This window comes from Neolamprologus brichardi, chromosome 9 (genome assembly GCF_056152115.1).
Source record: "Neolamprologus brichardi isolate AB-2024 chromosome 9, ASM5615211v1, whole genome shotgun sequence".
Taxonomy (NCBI): Eukaryota; Metazoa; Chordata; class Actinopteri; order Cichliformes; family Cichlidae; genus Neolamprologus; species Neolamprologus brichardi.
In genome coordinates this window covers 3134471-3152280 of record NC_142112.1, presented here as the reverse complement: position 1 = coordinate 3152280, position 17810 = coordinate 3134471, and the positions used below count along the sequence as shown (strand labels likewise).

Below are 17810 nucleotides of genomic sequence, written 5' to 3'. Positions count from 1 at the left end.
AAGCAGAGAATATTTTGGCAAGGCCCATGGGCAAAAAGCTGAACGAATCAATCCATCGCTGGTCATAGTCCCTGTCATACATCAAAATCACACGGCTGCCGCTCATTATGACACTAGGTGTTATGCACTGTCTGACAAAGTACTCGAGGAGTATGTAGTTGTCAAAGCCAGATGCATTATGTGCTATGAAAGTGTACCCACGAAACCTTGGGCGTCTGTAATGTTGCACAAACGCCTCCACACACTTTAATGTGTTAAATGTGAACTTATTGCCCTTCAGATCAGACGCACACACAAAGTTAGCCTCGTGTTTACCGTTGTGGTACCTAGTCTCGAAATCATATAAAATGTATTTATCGCTAGGCTTCTGTTTTTCAACAGGCTGTATGAAACACTGATGGTCGGAGTCTCCGGGTAATTTAGGCTCGCGGCAGTGCTCGCATCTAGGCTGGGCACATCTGTGTGGCGATTTCTTGGATTCTCTATATGTGGTGCCACAGTGCATGCAATGTTTCATATTATCACAGGGGATCATGTTGTGTTTTAATTCAGGTAATTTGTGTTGCTGGTAACAGTGTTGTGATTTGCAGATGCGGTTACAGTCGCTGCATTTCACTGTGGGACCCCTGTGGTGTTGACAGAGTGTATAACATGTGTTACATCTATGTTTACAGCTATGGTGTAATGCTGTATTATATGTACTGTAACAGAAATTACACACATAGGATGCACCAAGAAAAGCGGTTGGGTTTAAAATCATGTGGTAATGTTGATTATGGAGATACATCATCAACGTGTTTGTGTTTGGCTCTTCATGTGTGAAAAAACATTCCAGACGTTTACGCCCTTCTGTGTGGTAATAGATTACAATCTTAATGTTGAAGCGCTTTTCAAATTTACTGACGTCGGTGAATGATACTTGCTGTGTGTCGCATAGACCTACTTCAGCATGCATCCGTTTAGCTGTAGCGAGTTTTTCTAGCTCAGAGGCCGATGAGTTTAATGAATGTGCTATACATAGGGAGAAGCACAAATTGTTGTGTGTGTTGTTTGGTGTGTATAAATGTCTGCCTTTCTTTGAGAGAATCTCATCATAAGGGATTTGTGCCAGTCTTAAGCGAGCCCCACCACTACTGTTCTGAGCTACCGTGACAATAAACTCTAATTCATCATCACCGATAGATTCATCATTACTCTGCATAACTTGTGCAATTCGATCGAGAAACAGCTCTGGATCATACCGATCATCAGCGTTTAAAACAGCCTGAACATCTGAAGCCAGCGAGGGGCCACGCAGGACCACGTTTAGAACACTGCCCTGTTGAGATCCAGCCACAGCTCGGTCTACCACATTGGCTAAGCACTCGCGCACTCGCTCAGGTACTTGTTCTGGATGATCAAGACTTATACCCCTAAAATCAAGGCGCTCACGCAATTCGCGAGCATTAAAATTAGGTATCTCTCTAATGTGTGGCTGGGAGCGCCTGCCAGATCCAGATTGCACAACGGGCTCAATCACGATAGTATCACTTTGTGAGAAATTTACAATGACTGAGGGGGTGTGTGGTGTTGCAGCGGTGCCCGGACACGCATGTGTGTCTGTAGTACTAGTAGAAGCGGTAACAGACTCAATAACAGCAGCAGCAGCAATACGGTTAGCATCAGTAACAACAGTGGTCCGAGCAACACCTGATGTACTATCACTATTATTAACAACAACAATAGCCCCATCATCAATAGCAGGCGTAGGAACAGTCTGACAAGGATGTGTATCAGATGAGGCTGATGCAGGCACACTATTAAGTCTAGCTATAATATCGTCTAATTTGTTATCTGTTTCTTCAACCCACTGCATAAAAGTCTCTAAGTCAAAACATCTAACAGGAGTGGAGGTTCCGTTATTATGCTTAAATAATTTATTTGGAGGGTCCATGGTCTGGATTTTAAAAGTCAGGGACTTGAAATTTTGGTGCAGATGATGTCTAATGTACTACACACTTTTTTTATGAATTTGATAAACTGTTGGTTTTGTATCTGTGCTTCTTGGTGGTATTGATTGAGTCTAGCTTCAATCAAACATAATTTATCAACTAATGAAGCTATATGACTCTGTTCAACAGGTTGAGCGTCTGAAACCTTCATGTAAGCATCATACGCCGCTGATATTTGAGAGTCTGTTATACCGTCGTCTTCAAAATCTATGTGTGAATTGCTATTTCTGACACATTCTGGTGGGGTGGGTATATGAACAAGATCGAAATATGATATACTGTATTCAAAAACATCAGAGAAATCACGACGCAAGCACTCACTCGGGGGTGTTGCAGGACCGCTGATGAAGATCGCTTCTGACTCTCCACTGTTGCACAAAGCTCCAGGTTTTTGTTGTTCTGGGAGGTCGATACTGTTTAAACATTCCAAAAACGTCTGGAGTACGGTGTCCTGATCATTATGAGGAGGGGTACTGTGCTGCAGTCTGTGAAGATAGATATGTGTTAAAACATTTATACATGTACCCATTTCAAACAGAATAAGCGTGTCTCCCTCTCTATCTCTTTTTATCTAATTTATATATACCTATGCTTACCTTGTAGTGTGTGCTATTCCTGACGGCCCTGGTTCTCCGCACATAAGGTTCTCTGGCGTGGCTCTGTATGTGTAAAACGGTCGGTTTTAGAACATTTGGAATTGTTTAAACCCATTTGCTGTTTTTTTAAAAATACACAATTATACACCCCGTTGTATACATACCTTTTGTAAGGATGGGCTCTGTGGTCACGGTGTCTGAATGTTTTCCTGCTCAGTTTGTTAACCCTGGAACAAATCAAAGAAAAACTCTGTCATTATATAATTTAAAAGAATCGCAAGCTTAAAACATACATACATACGCTTAAAAATCGCGTAATTCTGTACACACCTTGTGCCTGTTAGAGAAGTTGTTCCATCTGTGAACGCCCCCGTTTCTAAAGAAAAGGGTGCTGTGCCGTTCTCCCGAACTCCTGAAAATTAAGCTTTTGTTTTAGGAAAAAGATAGTTTGAATATCCTATAATATGTTAACATAACACTTTTAAAAATACAATAATAGGTTTTGTTTTACTTACCGTTTAAGATGTCCATGTTATAAAGAACGATGATAGTTTTGATGATCTCAAAGAAAGTGGTGTTGTCGCGACGAATGCAGAGTTCACCCTGAGCCTAGCATAGGTCTCAGTTAAATACCTTCTCCAGGAACAATGCCAGTACACAACTGTTTCACACCTTAAGGTTCACACTCCCTTGCTACTTCCCAGAGTTCTCGAAGAGACAAAAGACACATGCTCTGGAGGTCCTGTTTCCTGCCAAATACCTTACTACACCCCCCTACCTTTATAAAATTAGTCTAGCCTCAGTACACAACTGTTTCACACCTTAAGGTTCACACTCCCTTGCTACTTCCCAGAGTTCTCGAAGAGACAAAAGACACATGCTCTGGAGGTCCTGTTTCCCACCATCAACATCCTTTCTACCTTGGGGGGGGGGCAAAAAAAGTGCATTTGTATTACTACTGGGGAAGCTTTAGGAGTGACGGCGGTGTTTTGAGATGTGAGAGATTTGCGACATTTAGCGCAAATCTTGTGTAGTTAGTGTGTTGTGTAGTCAATAGTTTTGTTGTGTGTGTCAGAACAATGAGGCGACTGCTGAATGTTACAGGTGTTACAGCAGTGATACATCTGCTGTTGGCAGGCCTGCAGGTATCAGGCTGTTGTTCTCCTTTATCTCATAGTGGACAGAAATTATTTTTTGGAGTGGCGCAAATAATTTGTGTGGCATCAGATTTGATGCAGAACAGCTGATTGTTCTGTAAAAAGTTTGAAATGTTTATTTAAAAACGTCTTGGCTGCATTTTTAGGTAAGCAGCTGCAAAAAACTTTGTTGTTTTCAAAACTCTGTTACTTTTTTGAAGAAGTAACGACATAATTAATTGCCCAACATTGCTCATCATATGCTGTATTTTGCAGACAGAGTTACAGACTCTCACCCAGACCACAGACTCATAATACAAGTCAGAGCTTTATATATATATATATTAAAAAAAGTTGTCTTCAAAATTGGAGTTCAAGTTATTTTTACTTCCAATAGAGTTAACATACTACACAGGTCATGAACATTTTTTTTTTAAATTTCATTGTAAGTGGGCAAAAGCAGTTAATTAAAAGTAGTCTAACATAAATGTAAATGCTGTAATTTGATTATTTTAATAAACATGTAACTTGGATGGATTTGATGCGTGACCACAGTGCACATGTCTGCTGTTGCTCACAGTGGTCCAAGGGACCGCTCAGGGAGTTTGTGTGTTCGCTCAGACACATGAAAAACTAGAGGGAACATTGATTAGGTGTAGCATTTGTCTTTTGTTTGGTTTCTGTTTCACATAGGCTTTTGTTTGTAATTTTGGCCTTTGTTCACCCTGGAGTTCAGCTTCAGTTTAGACAATAAATCACCTTTCACTTGGGTGTGGTTTTGGGGACCAGGGTGGGGTCACTTCCTTTCTAACCCTTGTGTTATGTTCCTGTACCCCTAGACTGGGGCGTAACAGGGGTCGTGGAATAAACCTTTTGAATTTGCGCCCATTAACGTGGGCTACAGAGACAACGCCTGCCCAGGCTCCAGCTCCAACAAGGATGGCTCTGATAAATGTGTGGTTTTATAAATGACTTTCTTTCTTCCAGTGGATTGGATCTCCTGTTTGTGACTGAGACACAGATGAGCGTTGGTGAGCCTAGCATTATTTCTGAACTGTTACCCTCTGACTGCTCATTTCTTAATGCTCCGAGATCAGGTAGAGGAGGAGGAATACTGACTGTTTTTAAGAAAAAACTTTCACTACAAACAACTCCATGTACTGGTTTCCCCTCCAGCTTTGAACTTCTCATATTTGAACTGGGACGCTCTTACTGTGTGCAGTAATCTATCGGCACCTAAGTTTAACAAAGATTTTTTAAATGACTTTTTATGTTTTTTGGCTAAAATTGTGCCGAAACAGGATCAGATTTTAATAGTTGGTGATTTTAATATTCATGTCTGTTGCCCTGATGGACTGCTTGCTCAAGAGTTTTAAAATCTTATTCAGTGTTTTGACCTTGTACTGTCTGTAGAAGGCCCTACACATCAGCAGGAGCACACTCTTGACCTGGTGTTATCATATGGTTTATCTGTTTTTTATTTGGAAATGTGGGATTCAGTGTTCTATCATCACAAACCTGTTTCTCATGTGCATGAGTTTAAAGCTCGCGCTGCACCCCGCCGCTGCTCTCTTCTCCTCCACTTTTATAAAGAAAATCTTTATCAACCCTGAGATTACTTATTGGGCCCACCGCAGATGAGCTGCTTTTGCAGTTCCAGGAAACCTGTACTCAGACCCTAAACCCTGTGAACCCAAAACATATTCCTCAGCCCTGGTTAAATGAATCCACCCGAGCAGTCAGACGTCAGTGTAGGAGAGCAGAGTGAAAGTGGAAGAAAGACAATTTGCAAGTTTCTTTTGAAATGTTAAAAGAATGTTGGAAATTTGATCAGAATACAGTGAAAATGAAAGAAACAGATATTTTTCTCAGATCATTTTGTTAAATTGTCATTTAACAATGACAATTTAACAAATTGTTCTTTTTAAGACTATAAGCTCTGCTCTAAACAACCCTGAAAGCCTCTGCTGACACATGTCATCAGTTCCTTTCTTTCTTTGTAAACAAGGTCGAGTCTGTCAGGTCAGCAATAGTACTTCCTACAGATGACCCATCAGTGTTTATTCCATGACTGTAAACATGTTTCCATTTGTTACTTCAGTCTTTACTCTGAAATACAGGAAATGACATCATGGCTCAAAATCTTTGTCATTCAAACAATTCTTTATTTAACTTTTTTTTAAACTTTATTTAAGAACTTTAATAAAATACATTCAATACAAACTTGAACAACAGGAAACTGATTTTTTATCCAACCATTGAAAAAAAAAAACAAACATAACCACTGAACACAAACAGAAGAAGAACAATTTATAAAGATTAACATTGAACTAGAGGAACATTTTGATTCATAGCCTCATTAGATCTTTAAGGAGAGTCGATCTGAACTCTGTGGAGCCTGATCTCCAGGGTTTTAAGTTGGACTCTGAAACCAGAAGAGGATGTTTCTCTCTCTTCAGATTTGCTGTCGTCATGTGATGGGAACGATTTCAGCCCTGCGTGATCACGCTGATGTTTGCACAGAGCAGATAATGAAGTGAATGTTTTGGCACATTGGTAACAGTGAAACAGTTTATTAGTAACGTGGGATCGTTTGTGTGCAGAGTATGAACTGAGATTACTGAAGCTCTTGTCACACTGCTCACAGCTGTAGTTTCCTTCCATGTGTGTACGTTCATGTTTGTTACGATAACCTGACTGTGAGAAGCTTTTGTCACAGTGTCTGCACTTGTATGGTTTCTCTCCTGTGTGGACTCGTTTGTGTGTTTTAAGGTGACCTGCAGTGGTGAAGGATGACCCACACTGATCACAGAGGTGGTTTTTGACCCCACTGTGAAAGAGTTCATGTCGTTTTAACTTATATGATGTGGGGAAGCTTCTCCCACATTCTTTGCAGTCTTTCAGTTTGTCTCCAGTGTGTCTACGTTGATGTATTTTTAGGCTGGCTTGCTGACTGAAAGTTTTTCCACAGATGTCACAACGAAAGTCTTTCCCACCACCACAGCGATGACAGGGTTGAGAAGTGGATCCATCTGTTTCGCTCTGCTTCTAAACAAAGACACAAAGACAGTGTAAGTCAGTCCTTCAACACTTTTATCCTGAACGTCGCCTGAAATAAAGAGCATCTCTGCAGACGTCCAATTACATTTTACTGTTTCGATTAACACACTCAGTTTACTGGGCTACAATAACTACAATACTACCACCATAATACTACAGGAATACTTCATTAATATTACAGTAACATCTGACTTACACTTAAGTACTACCATGCTACTGTTTTTAGGGTACCCATGGTAAACTACTGTAACACTGCAATAATACTAATTTAATACTGCATTAACAACACTGTAATTGTGCAGTTATAACACTCAGCTGACCGGGATACAAGAAAAACTATTACCCCCAATGACACTGCAATTATAACATTAAATGGGTATTTTAACACTAATGTTTAAAAGTACTAAAGCTATATGTAAGCAATGATACTACAGCTGCAACACCATTGCGTAACGATACAACTTTGTTAACCATAAGAGAAGATTACTGAATGGTTTGGTTTTGTACGTAATTTATGTTTTATTTTATTCTATTTACACCTGACAGAGGAATGAGCCGCTGTAAACCAAAGGCCATTTATGCAGAAATAATAACACCATGATATACCACGAAGCTGCCTGAAGATTAAATAACAGCAACATATCAATTTTCAGCATTTTCAGTTTTGTCATGATCGTGTAAACAAAAATCATAACTGAAATGAAAATCTGAATAATGGCTCAGAGCTACTCTTCGGTGCAGTAGAAGTGCTAACATGCTAACACAATTTAATGAGCAGACTTGTTCCAAACAGTCAGACTGAACTTACAAGAATAAAATAAAAATACATACCTCACAGTAACTGCACTTGTAGAGTCTCTTTCTGGTGTGGATCTGTTGGTGTTTTCTCAGGTACTGTGGAGTTTTAAAAGTCTTCTCACACAGGTCACATTGATAAGGTCTCTCCTCAGTGTGGGTAAACATGTGGCTTTGTAACTGTGTGTCTGTTGTAAAGTATTTGCCACACTGATCACACCAGTACACATCTTCTCCGGAGTGAATGCGTAGGTGTATATTTCGGTAACATAGCCGGCTGAAGGTTTTTCCACAGATGTCACAGCTGTATGCCTTAATTCCAGAGTGGGTAACTAGATGACTCTGTAAGTGGCTACTTTGAGTAAAAGCTCTGCCGCACTGATCACAGCTGTAAGCTTTAACTCCACTGTGGACGACTTGGTGTGTTTTCAGGGATTTCTTCCAGGAAAACGACTTTCCACACAAGTCACAGCTGAACGGTCTCTCTCCAGTGTGGATGAGCTGATGTTGTTTTAGTTTAATCTTCCAGGTAAAATCCTTCCCACACTCATCACAGGTGTTTTTTTTCTCTCTCTTTCTTCTGTGAGGTTTGTCGGCCTCCTGAGAGCGCTGACTTCTCGGTCCACGTTGGTCCTGCAGTGACAGAGATACAAACAGAGGCAGTGAGTGAAATGCAGTCATTGAACAAACTGAAGCTTCAAACTCCCTCCATTAACACTAGTTTTAAACCTGAAGGTGGAGTGTGGCACCAAACACCTTAAAGGTCTCTTATCCCCACCTACTGGTAGTAGTAACACATTACATCCAACCTGGTGTTAAAGATAATAATCATTGTTCAAACACTCTAAAATCATGCCCATCCCTCCTGCTTGTACACAAACATTAATGCTAACACTCAGAATAGTAATAAATGTTTACCAGGTCTGTACTTTTTTATATTTCCTGTTGCTGTTTCCTATTTTAAATTTCTATAATTGTCTAATTTATTCAATAATAATAAATCAAATGTAACAGTTACTAGCTTGGTTCAGTGAAAGATGATGTCAGAGTCTGACTGTAACCTGAGGTTTATTTTTTACTTTTACTCGCTACATTAAAAAAAAAAAATCTGTATTTTTAACTCCTTACATTTTCAAAACAGGCTTGTTATTAAACTGATTTGTATTACATTAGACTGCTGATTTATTGTCAATGAATAATATTGTTTTATGATGCATTATACTGCTGAGGTATAAGAAATACTGTTTTCAGAGAGTCATGGCCTTATTTGTCTGATTAGAAGAGAACAGAGCATACCGGAGAGGTTTTCTGCCCCATCTCATCAGGAGGAGATAAAACAGGGAGCCAAGGCCGTCACTTAGGCGCCGTAAGTGAGAAAGAATGTGAATGTTTAGGTTTTTATGACTAGGTGGAGGGGGGCTGAAGCTATAAGAATGTGAGAAACGCTCAGACACTTCGAGATCAGGCGGACACCGTCCCGCGCTCATCTCCCCTCCGGATGGTTTATGCTCAAAAGTGTTGAATTGTATGGAATAAAAGATTGTTGATTGAGCATTTATACACCGAGTATTGTCCTTCCTTCAGTCCAAAGATCAAAGGAATTGGGAGGTTTAACAATGGACATGGCATGTATGATGCGATGAAGGCATTTCAAGTGAAGCTGTCACAAATGCACCAGTGCAACCTGTCTCACTTTCCCTGTTGCTAAGTAATGTTGAACCAAGTCGGCGCACTTTGCTGATAAACTGAGCGCACTGAGTTCGCACGGCGCTTTGGTGACTGTGAAGCACAAACAGAGAATTTCAAGCTGCTTCTCAACCCATTTACGTGGAAACTGCACCTGTGCAGATTCAGATGGAGCTGCAGTATAATGGTACACTCAAGGCAAAGTACGACACTGAACGGCCCGCACAGTTTATTAGTTCCATTCCTGCAGCAATGCCCCAGCTCCGTCTACATGCAGCTCCAACCTTGTGTATGTTTTCATTTATTTTTTCTGGGGTTTTTGGCAGCATGTTCATATTTCTAACTTGCATAATTTTGACAGGATATATTTTTATGAAGATCAAAACATTTAAAGTTAAAGTTGTTTTTTTTTTAAGTTTATTTATTCTGGAATAATATTCCTGTCTGTTTTTATTCATATTTATGTTTAAAAAACATGGTTTTAGTGTGTTCAATAAATGTTTATCTTGTTTGGCCTGCGACCTAAAGTGTGCCTTGAGTTTTGTCCCCTGTGCAGTTGAGTTTGACACCCCTGGTGTAGAGGATGGAAATCAGCCAGGACAACTCATGAAACATCTGCAGACATCTGGCTGAATTCAGTTGTGTACATCCACAGAGAGCAGCAGGTCAGCTGATCACAGCCTGTACATTAAGAAAATCGACTCAATAAAAATGATTGTGAGCTGAGACTCTTTTCCCCACACTGAGCCACTACAGCTGATTTTAGGGTTGAATCCTGCTGAATCCCACTTTAACCTCTTCCCTGCCCATTTTCCTCTTTAGAGGCAAAATCACCCTCTACAATGTAGGCATTGTATTATTACATGATTATTACATTACATTAATATAGCACAAGGTTCAGTTAGTTTTGCATAAAATATATATCAGTACTTCTTCTTTTAACCCTTTAAGACCTACCATAGAACCAAGTTTGCCAGAGCTAATCTTTATATTTTTACATGCCCTTAATGTCATTTTTGGGATCATTTCAAGTTGCTATACATCAGTATGACCATTAGATCCCAAATCTTAATATTATCTATGCATTGAGTCCATAGTAACTACATAAAGTGCAAAAAAAATGCAATTAAATACAAAAATTTGTTTAAATCAGTTTTTTTGGTTCTATTTCTACACCAGGGCTCGCAAAATTTCAAAATCCCTGGTAGCCCTTCGGGCAGGGACTCTTCAGTTTTTGGTAGCCCAAAATAAATTTAAGTAGCCCGAATAAAAAAGAGAGCAATTTTTTGATTGATGTTTTGTTTCCTTTACAATATTATACATTAAAGTATAATATTGTAAAGGAAACAAAACATTAATCAAAAAATTGTTGAAACACAAATTACAACATTGTATAAAAATTACAATCATCAGCTCAAATACTTGGTTCTAATTGAACAGAAATTTCTATGAACTTGTAAGAACTGTGTAGAACATGAATCAGTCTGTGTCAGATCCTGAATTTGAAATTTCCACTGAAGTCACAGGTAAGAGGCAAGTGGAACCAAGATCGAGGCCATTTGCTTTTTGAAGTTTGCAAAGACTGCTAAATTGTGCCAGTGGTAGTTCACTCTTTGCAACATAGTAGCTGTTCTAAACAGATTTTCAGGTTTATTTTTAGTAAGTTATTTGCAATTGGTGTTTGTTCTGGGAAAGATATTGCAGACTGAGCAATAATGCATTTCTTGCATTTCTCATGGGTTCTAATGGGGGCCTTTCTTAACATGACTGGTCCCAGTAACAAAGGCGCTTGTCGACTCAGAAATCGAGGGAAAACCAACAACACACCCGGCAGAACATTATGTTATTTACACGAGTGCACATAAGTGGTCCGCATGTGCGCATTCGCTGTCAAAATAAAAGACGCGCACCAGATAAGAAGTTGCAACGTGCGTTTGCGTCCATATAAAAGGCTGTTTTTGTCCTAGAGTGGGATTTTCACGGCACATTCTGCACCACATCTCTGTGCGTTCATCATTTGTTTGAAGCCAGCTCGCCTCCTGCAACCACTTTTCCGAGAATACGCGCTTCTTTTGTGGTTCGGACTCCTTCTGACATTTCTTTGGAGGTGGAGGAACATCACAGTAATTGCTTAAAGGAGCTTCTTCGACATCTTTAAGAGTTCTAAACAAATGTCTGTCCTCCTCCAGAAAATCTTATGTACGCAAACATGCGTTGCAACTTCTTATCTTGTGCGCGTTTTTTATTTTGACAGCGAATGCGAACCTGCGGACCACTTATGTGCAGCCCTGGTTATTTAGCTTGTCATATTGCATCCACAGAAATTCTTTTGTCCATGAAACTATAAAGCTGCACTTTCTTTTTGCCTCATAGTCTGATTTGTCATAACTTTTCCGTTTTGTGGTAAGCTTTTCTTTGGCTGTCACTTCTTCACGCTGACCTGTCTTATTTGGCTCAGCAGAACTAAAATATATATCCTGCTGCTTTTACACACGCACTCACATAACGCTCAGCGATTCTCTGCGATCAACCTCTCACATGTTTAAGCTTGTTGCGGAGATTTCACTTGTCATGTTTGCATAGTAAGCTAACGATTGATAAGACGATGTCAGAGGAAATGGTGCGCAAATTATCATCACTCACCAATCAGTGCTGTCGCTCTCTATACACAGTTCACGCGATTGCAAAGTGAAAGCAAAAAACAAGCGCAAATTCAAACGCGATTTCAATATGTCACATATTGACAGTGGCTCACCGATGCCAATGACATAATTACCCAGCTACATTTCTGAAAGAATGCAAAAGCATTGACATATATTTTCCTTCCTACGATAGGCCGACGGGCAGGGCAGACATAGAGTTTGGTAGCCCGACTGGAAAATTCGCTAGCCCTGGGACGTCGGGCTAGCGATTTTGCAAGCCCTGTACACATATTTCTAGTTAAAGAAATGTTAGAGATTTATCCCTCAAAACTGTAAATGCAAAAAAGTTGCACATTGTTTCCAACCACAGGAAATTTGTTTTGAGTATTTTTGAGATTTTATATACTGCAAGAAAAATAAAAATAAATATTACAATGCAAATTTGCAAAACAAACAGCATGTGCATCAAAATAAACTATTGCCAACAGTGCAATTTGAGTTCTAAGCATCCCAGAAACAATACAGAAAAGAATAAAGTCAAACATGACTTTTAAAAACACCAGTATAGGTATCCCTGAAGGCAGGTTTTGGCAGGTAAAGTCGGACATGCGATAGTTCGCGCTGACATCTATTCTAACGTAGGAAGTGTTATGAACGGCAAAGCGTGTTTCTGGTACGTTGTGTTTTTTTTCCTGCAAGTGCTTTTTATGCAATTTCTGCAAATACATATGTGGAAGGAAACCGTGACCAAGGGCAAGCTGATGGCATAAGATGTAAGTACAACTCCTCCTAAATAAAATAATTGTGTTAGCTTAAGTGCAGTTCTACCGGGATTTTAAAATTGTTACGCAAAACGGAGCATTCCTGCTCCAATAGGCCTTAAAGGGTTAATGGAGTATTTCTTAACACTAGTATCTGTCACCTTCAAAAGGTTTGAGCACCGATACCAAATTCAGCAGTATGGCACACCAGTACCAGGAGAGCAATTCCTCTTTAAAAAAAGCCCTGGCCAAGAACGAAAACAGAACAATCAATGGATTACAATGGAGAGTACAGTGTTTCCCAACCACTGTGCCGCGGCATATATACGTGTGCCGTGAGAACTGATCAGGTGTGCCGTGGAAGATTATCCTATCAGAGTGGGTTTAGAAATCTGAGCCATGATCTGAGTAACCCTCATCACTCAGTCACACTCCGATTCTCTACTTGTATCAAGTCCACTGCACTACTTTCAAGCATTCGGTCCTCTAATGTGTGCCTTCCTCCTCTTTGTATATACTCCTCTTATATGTTATTTATTCTTACTGTCTTACTATTTATATTGTTTTCCATGCACAGTTGGTGCGGAGCACCCATAATTTAGTTGAATATGTACAAAGACAATAAAAGACTATTCTATATATCTTTGTTCTTCCATTTCAGTTTTGTTTGGAGCTTTAAAAGATCTGCAGTACTTTTAAATGTAATAAGAACACAGATCCCCTCTTAGGGTTCGAGGCTGTATTTGTTTTAAAAATGCATCTCTGGTATCTCTGGCCTATCATTATTATTTTGCTAACAGATAATCGGGCTCATTTACTGAATACTGATCAGAATTTATCAAATCATCTTTGAAATGATTCTAACAACAGGCCTCTCAGAGTGAGGCCAGTTTTTACAATCAAATGCCCTGTGGGCCGACACAACTTTGCGCTGATAGAGGCAGCTGTGTTTTAGCCTGGAATACATTTATTTTAACCTTTCTTTTAAATGGATTTCATTATAGCACTTTTACCGCCAACATATTTGGATTTATTTTGGCGCTGTAAGTGACCTTATATGGATGAAGGGTGGGGCTAGCTAGCTAGCTAGCTTGGATAGCACACTGCATTCAAAAACTATGCAGGTGCCACACAGTGACACAGAGATGCTAACTAGCGCTTAGTAACAGACTAATAAAATAATAGAAACTCTGACTACACTTAGCTAATATAAAAGTTTTCTTCTGTTTTCTTCTCAGTGTTTCATTAGCATTTGTTAATATTTTCTTTTAAATTAGTTTATAGCAGCTTGACTTGATGTAGAGGCTTTTTCTTTCAACTGGTTCACAAATAACTGACAACAGAGACCGAGGAGAGCAACAGAAAACTTTACTCAGGAGCTAAATTCAAGATTGACTAAACTCAGATCAAAGTTACCTTAGTGCTTCACTTTAGATGAGGAAGAAAAATAAACGAAAACACAAACGCAATGAAGTGGGAACTCTGCGGCTTCTTCTTCTTTGGGGGTTTTCTTTGGCGGTTAGAGCTTTAAGGTGCATTACCGCCACCTGCTGGACTAGATGGTTCTTAAACTAAAACTAGACATTTAAAAGTATTTTAATAAACAATAAAAACAAAGTCAAAATGTGTCAGTGTGTTATATTCATGAACATAAACATCAGATGGCTTCAGCTTACCCTTACCCCCATTTATTTAAGAGGTTTTGCTCTCTGCAGGCCGCCACAGTAAATAAGTATGTGTTGTTTTGCCTGATTTAATAAAGGTTACACTTACTAACTCCTCTATCAGCAGATCCAAGTGTAGCCATAATTTCCCAGCAGGGTACTTGGGTTTGGAGTCACAGCACAGTTTTCAGATTTAATTAATGGGCTTGAGTACAGCCTGATAATTACAGGCATTCAAACTGCCTGTAATTCTATGGCATTCTGTCTCTGTGAAGACATTAGATCTTACATATTTCTTGGTTATAACCACATTCAACTACTTAACAATAAGCTTGCAGCTGCAATGCGGAGGCAACGAAGAGTTTTGATAAGAATTTTCCAAAAATCTCATCCAATTAATTCTACTTTATAGATTGTATAACTTTCACTTTTTACAAAATGAATTCTCCAACAAATGTTTAGAAGAAAATGATTTTTCTTTCATTTGTTTTGATACTAACTGAATCCACAAAGCTCCAGTTTCACAACCCAAACTAACCAACTGTAATGCTTCTTTTCATCAGCACAATAGTTTTCAGTTTTCAATTTCACATTGGTCTATATTCCCCACATCCTGTCATGTCCTTATCCTCGTTGGGAATCAGAGAAATGGATATAATCAATTCATTAATTGAATTCCACACTTGTGTTCATCCACAGCAGCTGGACAATAAAGTTTATTGTGACCCTGATACTGCAGCAGAAAAGACTTTTCTGCTCCAACTTTCTGCGAGCAAACGCTCAACTTCTCCCAGCGTGTTGAGCTAATGATTAATGAAACTGTGACAACACGAGCTTGACACGGGGTCTCATATTTTGACTGTGAGTATAGAGGATTGTAGCTCAAGTTAACATGGAAAGATAAGAGGTCTAAAGTCTCTAAAACTTTTGGATGTTCAGGCTCTGACAGAAGGTTTGGAGACAAAGTTAGTTTTGAATTTGTGAAACAAATATTTTATTTACAGTTTCTCATACACAAGGCAGATAATATTCTTCATGTACATTATTTTTTACAAATACTGGAAGATACAACAAACTGAAACAAAACACATTTTCATGAATTCATCTCTTAATGTTTCATACAAAACTTCTGAATGTGTTCTCTCTGATTTCCCAGTATGTGTTTTGGATCGACTAAAATGTATTTACAATAGCCAGAGTCGACTGAATCCAAATATTTCTTAAATCCAAATTCACCCCCCATTTACTGGAAGAGATCAAATCTGAGACTCTGTTATGTTGAGCTACATGAAGACAAGAAGATTCAAACTTAATACAAAAAATATGATATACATTACAATATTTGTAATCAAAGGATCATTAGCTGCTGGCAAGGCTCTCCACTTGCTCCTTCAAAACTTGTGTTTTCAAAACACAAGTTGTTGTTGTTCATACCGGCAACAGGGTTGAATTCATAATTGCCGTTGCCTGGTGGCATCAACCAGCCAAACAACTGGGGTGAGGTGGGAAAGATCCATTGAGGTCCAACTGCAAAATTGCCCACAGCCTGATAATTTGCACCACTTCTGATTAAATTGATCTCTAGGTGCTGGGTGTACTGCTGCTTGAGTGGGGGCTGTCCAATACAAAGTTCTTGTTTCAAATTATACTCAATACATTTCAAATGAAATTAATGAATGAATTACCCAGATGTCTGAATCAAAGTTTAATAATAGGAGATACTTACATGAAATGAGACACCCTGATTGAGATGCTGAGGATGTGACCTCCTCCTAAACTTTCTCCTTCTGTTTTGAAACCAAGTTTTTACCCAAAGATGAAAGAAAATAGAAAACATCTAATCAGTACAATGGAGACAAGATTGAACACGAATTCAATTTCTTATATTTTAGTAAGCTGAAAAACACTCACCTGGTCAGTCCTGTCATCTCTTCCAACTATTTAATCTCTCTTGGCTCATGGTAATGTTTCAAATTAAACTGATGGACAAGAATATCCAACTGTCTCTCTGTGAACACCACCTGGGCCTTTCCTTTAGGTCTCTCTGGAGCAGTGCTGTGATCGTGCAGAGTGGCAGTGATGTTGCCATATTGGCTTCTTGGGACAGCAAAAACCTGTTTCTGCTCTGACACAGAGCTGGAAACAGCCTCAGAAGTATCACCGGTTTTGTTGCTCAGCTCCTTTTTAAAGAGCACTCTCCACCCGTGTAGCGAGTTCTTCCAAGGGACGACTCCCTGCAAGGAAGACAGGGACATTTCTCCCATTGAAGCTAGACCAACAAGCCAAACAATTCTTTGTGTCATTTTTCCAAAGTCACACATCAGAGTAAAAAAAACTGAAGAATGTATGAGAGATTGTTTTGAAAGCTCAGAAAGTCATCGGTTTCTGTGTTTGATTCTAGTTTTTACTCTAGGATTAATTCCACAGAGACTGTGCACAGTGTGATGTAAAAAAGTAGAAGCTAAAAGTAAAAATAGTTATATAAAAAATAGTATTTTATATTCAATTCTAGATTTAACAGGAATCCCGTGGAGAAAAGTCAATATAAGAGAAAATGCTGTCTTTCTGTTTCCTGCCAGTTTTTCTCTGAAGCTAAACGCTTTCCGTGGAGTTTTTAGGACATCCTGATAGTAACAAATTACAGTAATCAACAGGGAGGTGGCAAAGTCTTAAACAACAAATGGGCTCATCTGGGATTTGAACATAAGAAACTCAAACTGAGGATCATCCCCAAAAACCAACGAGTCACAGGAAACAGCCACATTCTCCTTTTTAAAATCTCACATTTCAGTGCAACAGTTTCCAACAATGGAGGCCGCGACTGAGTTTCAATATTACTCTAATTTATCTTTCTGCGTCACAAAATAAACTTTCAACATACTTTCAGGCGAGAAAGTAGCCGTATAAACGTCAAATATCTATTTGGTTTATCAAGACATCGCATATTTGCAAAAGTGCTCTGACGTTTTCGGAGACGTCTGTTACCCAGTCATTATCGTGATGTGCTCGCGCCGATCCACATCACGTGGGTCGATACTTTCAGTTCTTTTGTTCATATTTAACAAAATAAAAATGCAGACATATGTGTGCACATTAGTTTTGACTGCTAGTGAAAATAGTTTTCTTTACAAATTACTGTCTCACTGAACTAACAGCCAATCCCTCAACAAGTTTGTGCTCTCTGCTCATATTGCCTTCATATTAAAAAAAACTCGGGTACATGTTATTTTATATATTATGCTTTGTATGTTGTTCAGTATATTTCTATGCAAAACGAGGAATTTCAATTCACAGCAGTATATTCACAGCTGAAACCAGATGTTTACATACACTTTATGGAAAACACAAGAACATTTTTTTACTGTACAACATCAATTTAGAGTAAACTTGTTTTGTTTTGGATAAATAAATATTGAAATATATTTTGAATTAGTTAAATGTCAGAATAAAGAGAGACAGAGCTGTCTATTTTTTATTAC

At 38.9% G+C, this 17810-nt stretch overlaps 2 protein-coding genes across 2 annotated transcripts; both read right to left on the bottom strand.

The window, feature by feature from the left end:
• Positions 1–1950: 1950 nt before the first annotated feature.
• On the bottom strand, positions 1951–3118 carry LOC148101117 (uncharacterized). Its single transcript, XM_087845731.1, has 5 exons — positions 3103–3118; positions 2918–2999; positions 2752–2814; positions 2588–2650; positions 1951–2476 (listed from the first exon to the last, which is right to left on the bottom strand). The coding sequence occupies exons 1-5, from the start codon at positions 3116–3118 to the stop codon at positions 1951–1953; spliced, it is 750 nt and encodes a 249-aa protein (XP_087701857.1).
• A 2894-nt stretch (positions 3119–6012) lies between these two features.
• Positions 6013–8259, bottom strand: LOC148101116 (uncharacterized). Its single transcript, XM_087845554.1, has 2 exons — positions 7615–8259; positions 6013–6771 (listed from the first exon to the last, which is right to left on the bottom strand). The coding sequence occupies exons 1-2, from the start codon at positions 8257–8259 to the stop codon at positions 6091–6093; spliced, it is 1326 nt and encodes a 441-aa protein (XP_087701680.1). The 3' UTR covers positions 6013–6090.
• Between the last annotated feature and the right edge of the window lie 9551 nt (positions 8260–17810).

Bases quoted from the DNA above. Each gene is read 5' to 3' on its own strand.
- LOC148101116 (XM_087845554.1), bottom strand. From the start codon at position 8,259: ATGACTGCATTTCACTCACTGCCTCTGTTTGTATCTCTGTCACTGCAG. The intron at 6,772-7,614 runs GTATGTATTTTT...GTCTTTGTTTAG, and splicing joins ACAAGTGCAGTTACTGTGAG to AAGCAGAGCGAAACAGATGG.
- LOC148101117 (XM_087845731.1), bottom strand. The intron at 2,651-2,751 runs GTATGTATACAA...TTACACATACAG, and splicing joins AGAGCCCATCCTTACAAAAG to AGCCACGCCAGAGAACCTTA. The intron at 2,477-2,587 runs GTAAGCATAGGT...CTATCTTCACAG, and splicing joins GGAATAGCACACACTACAAG to ACTGCAGCACAGTACCCCTC.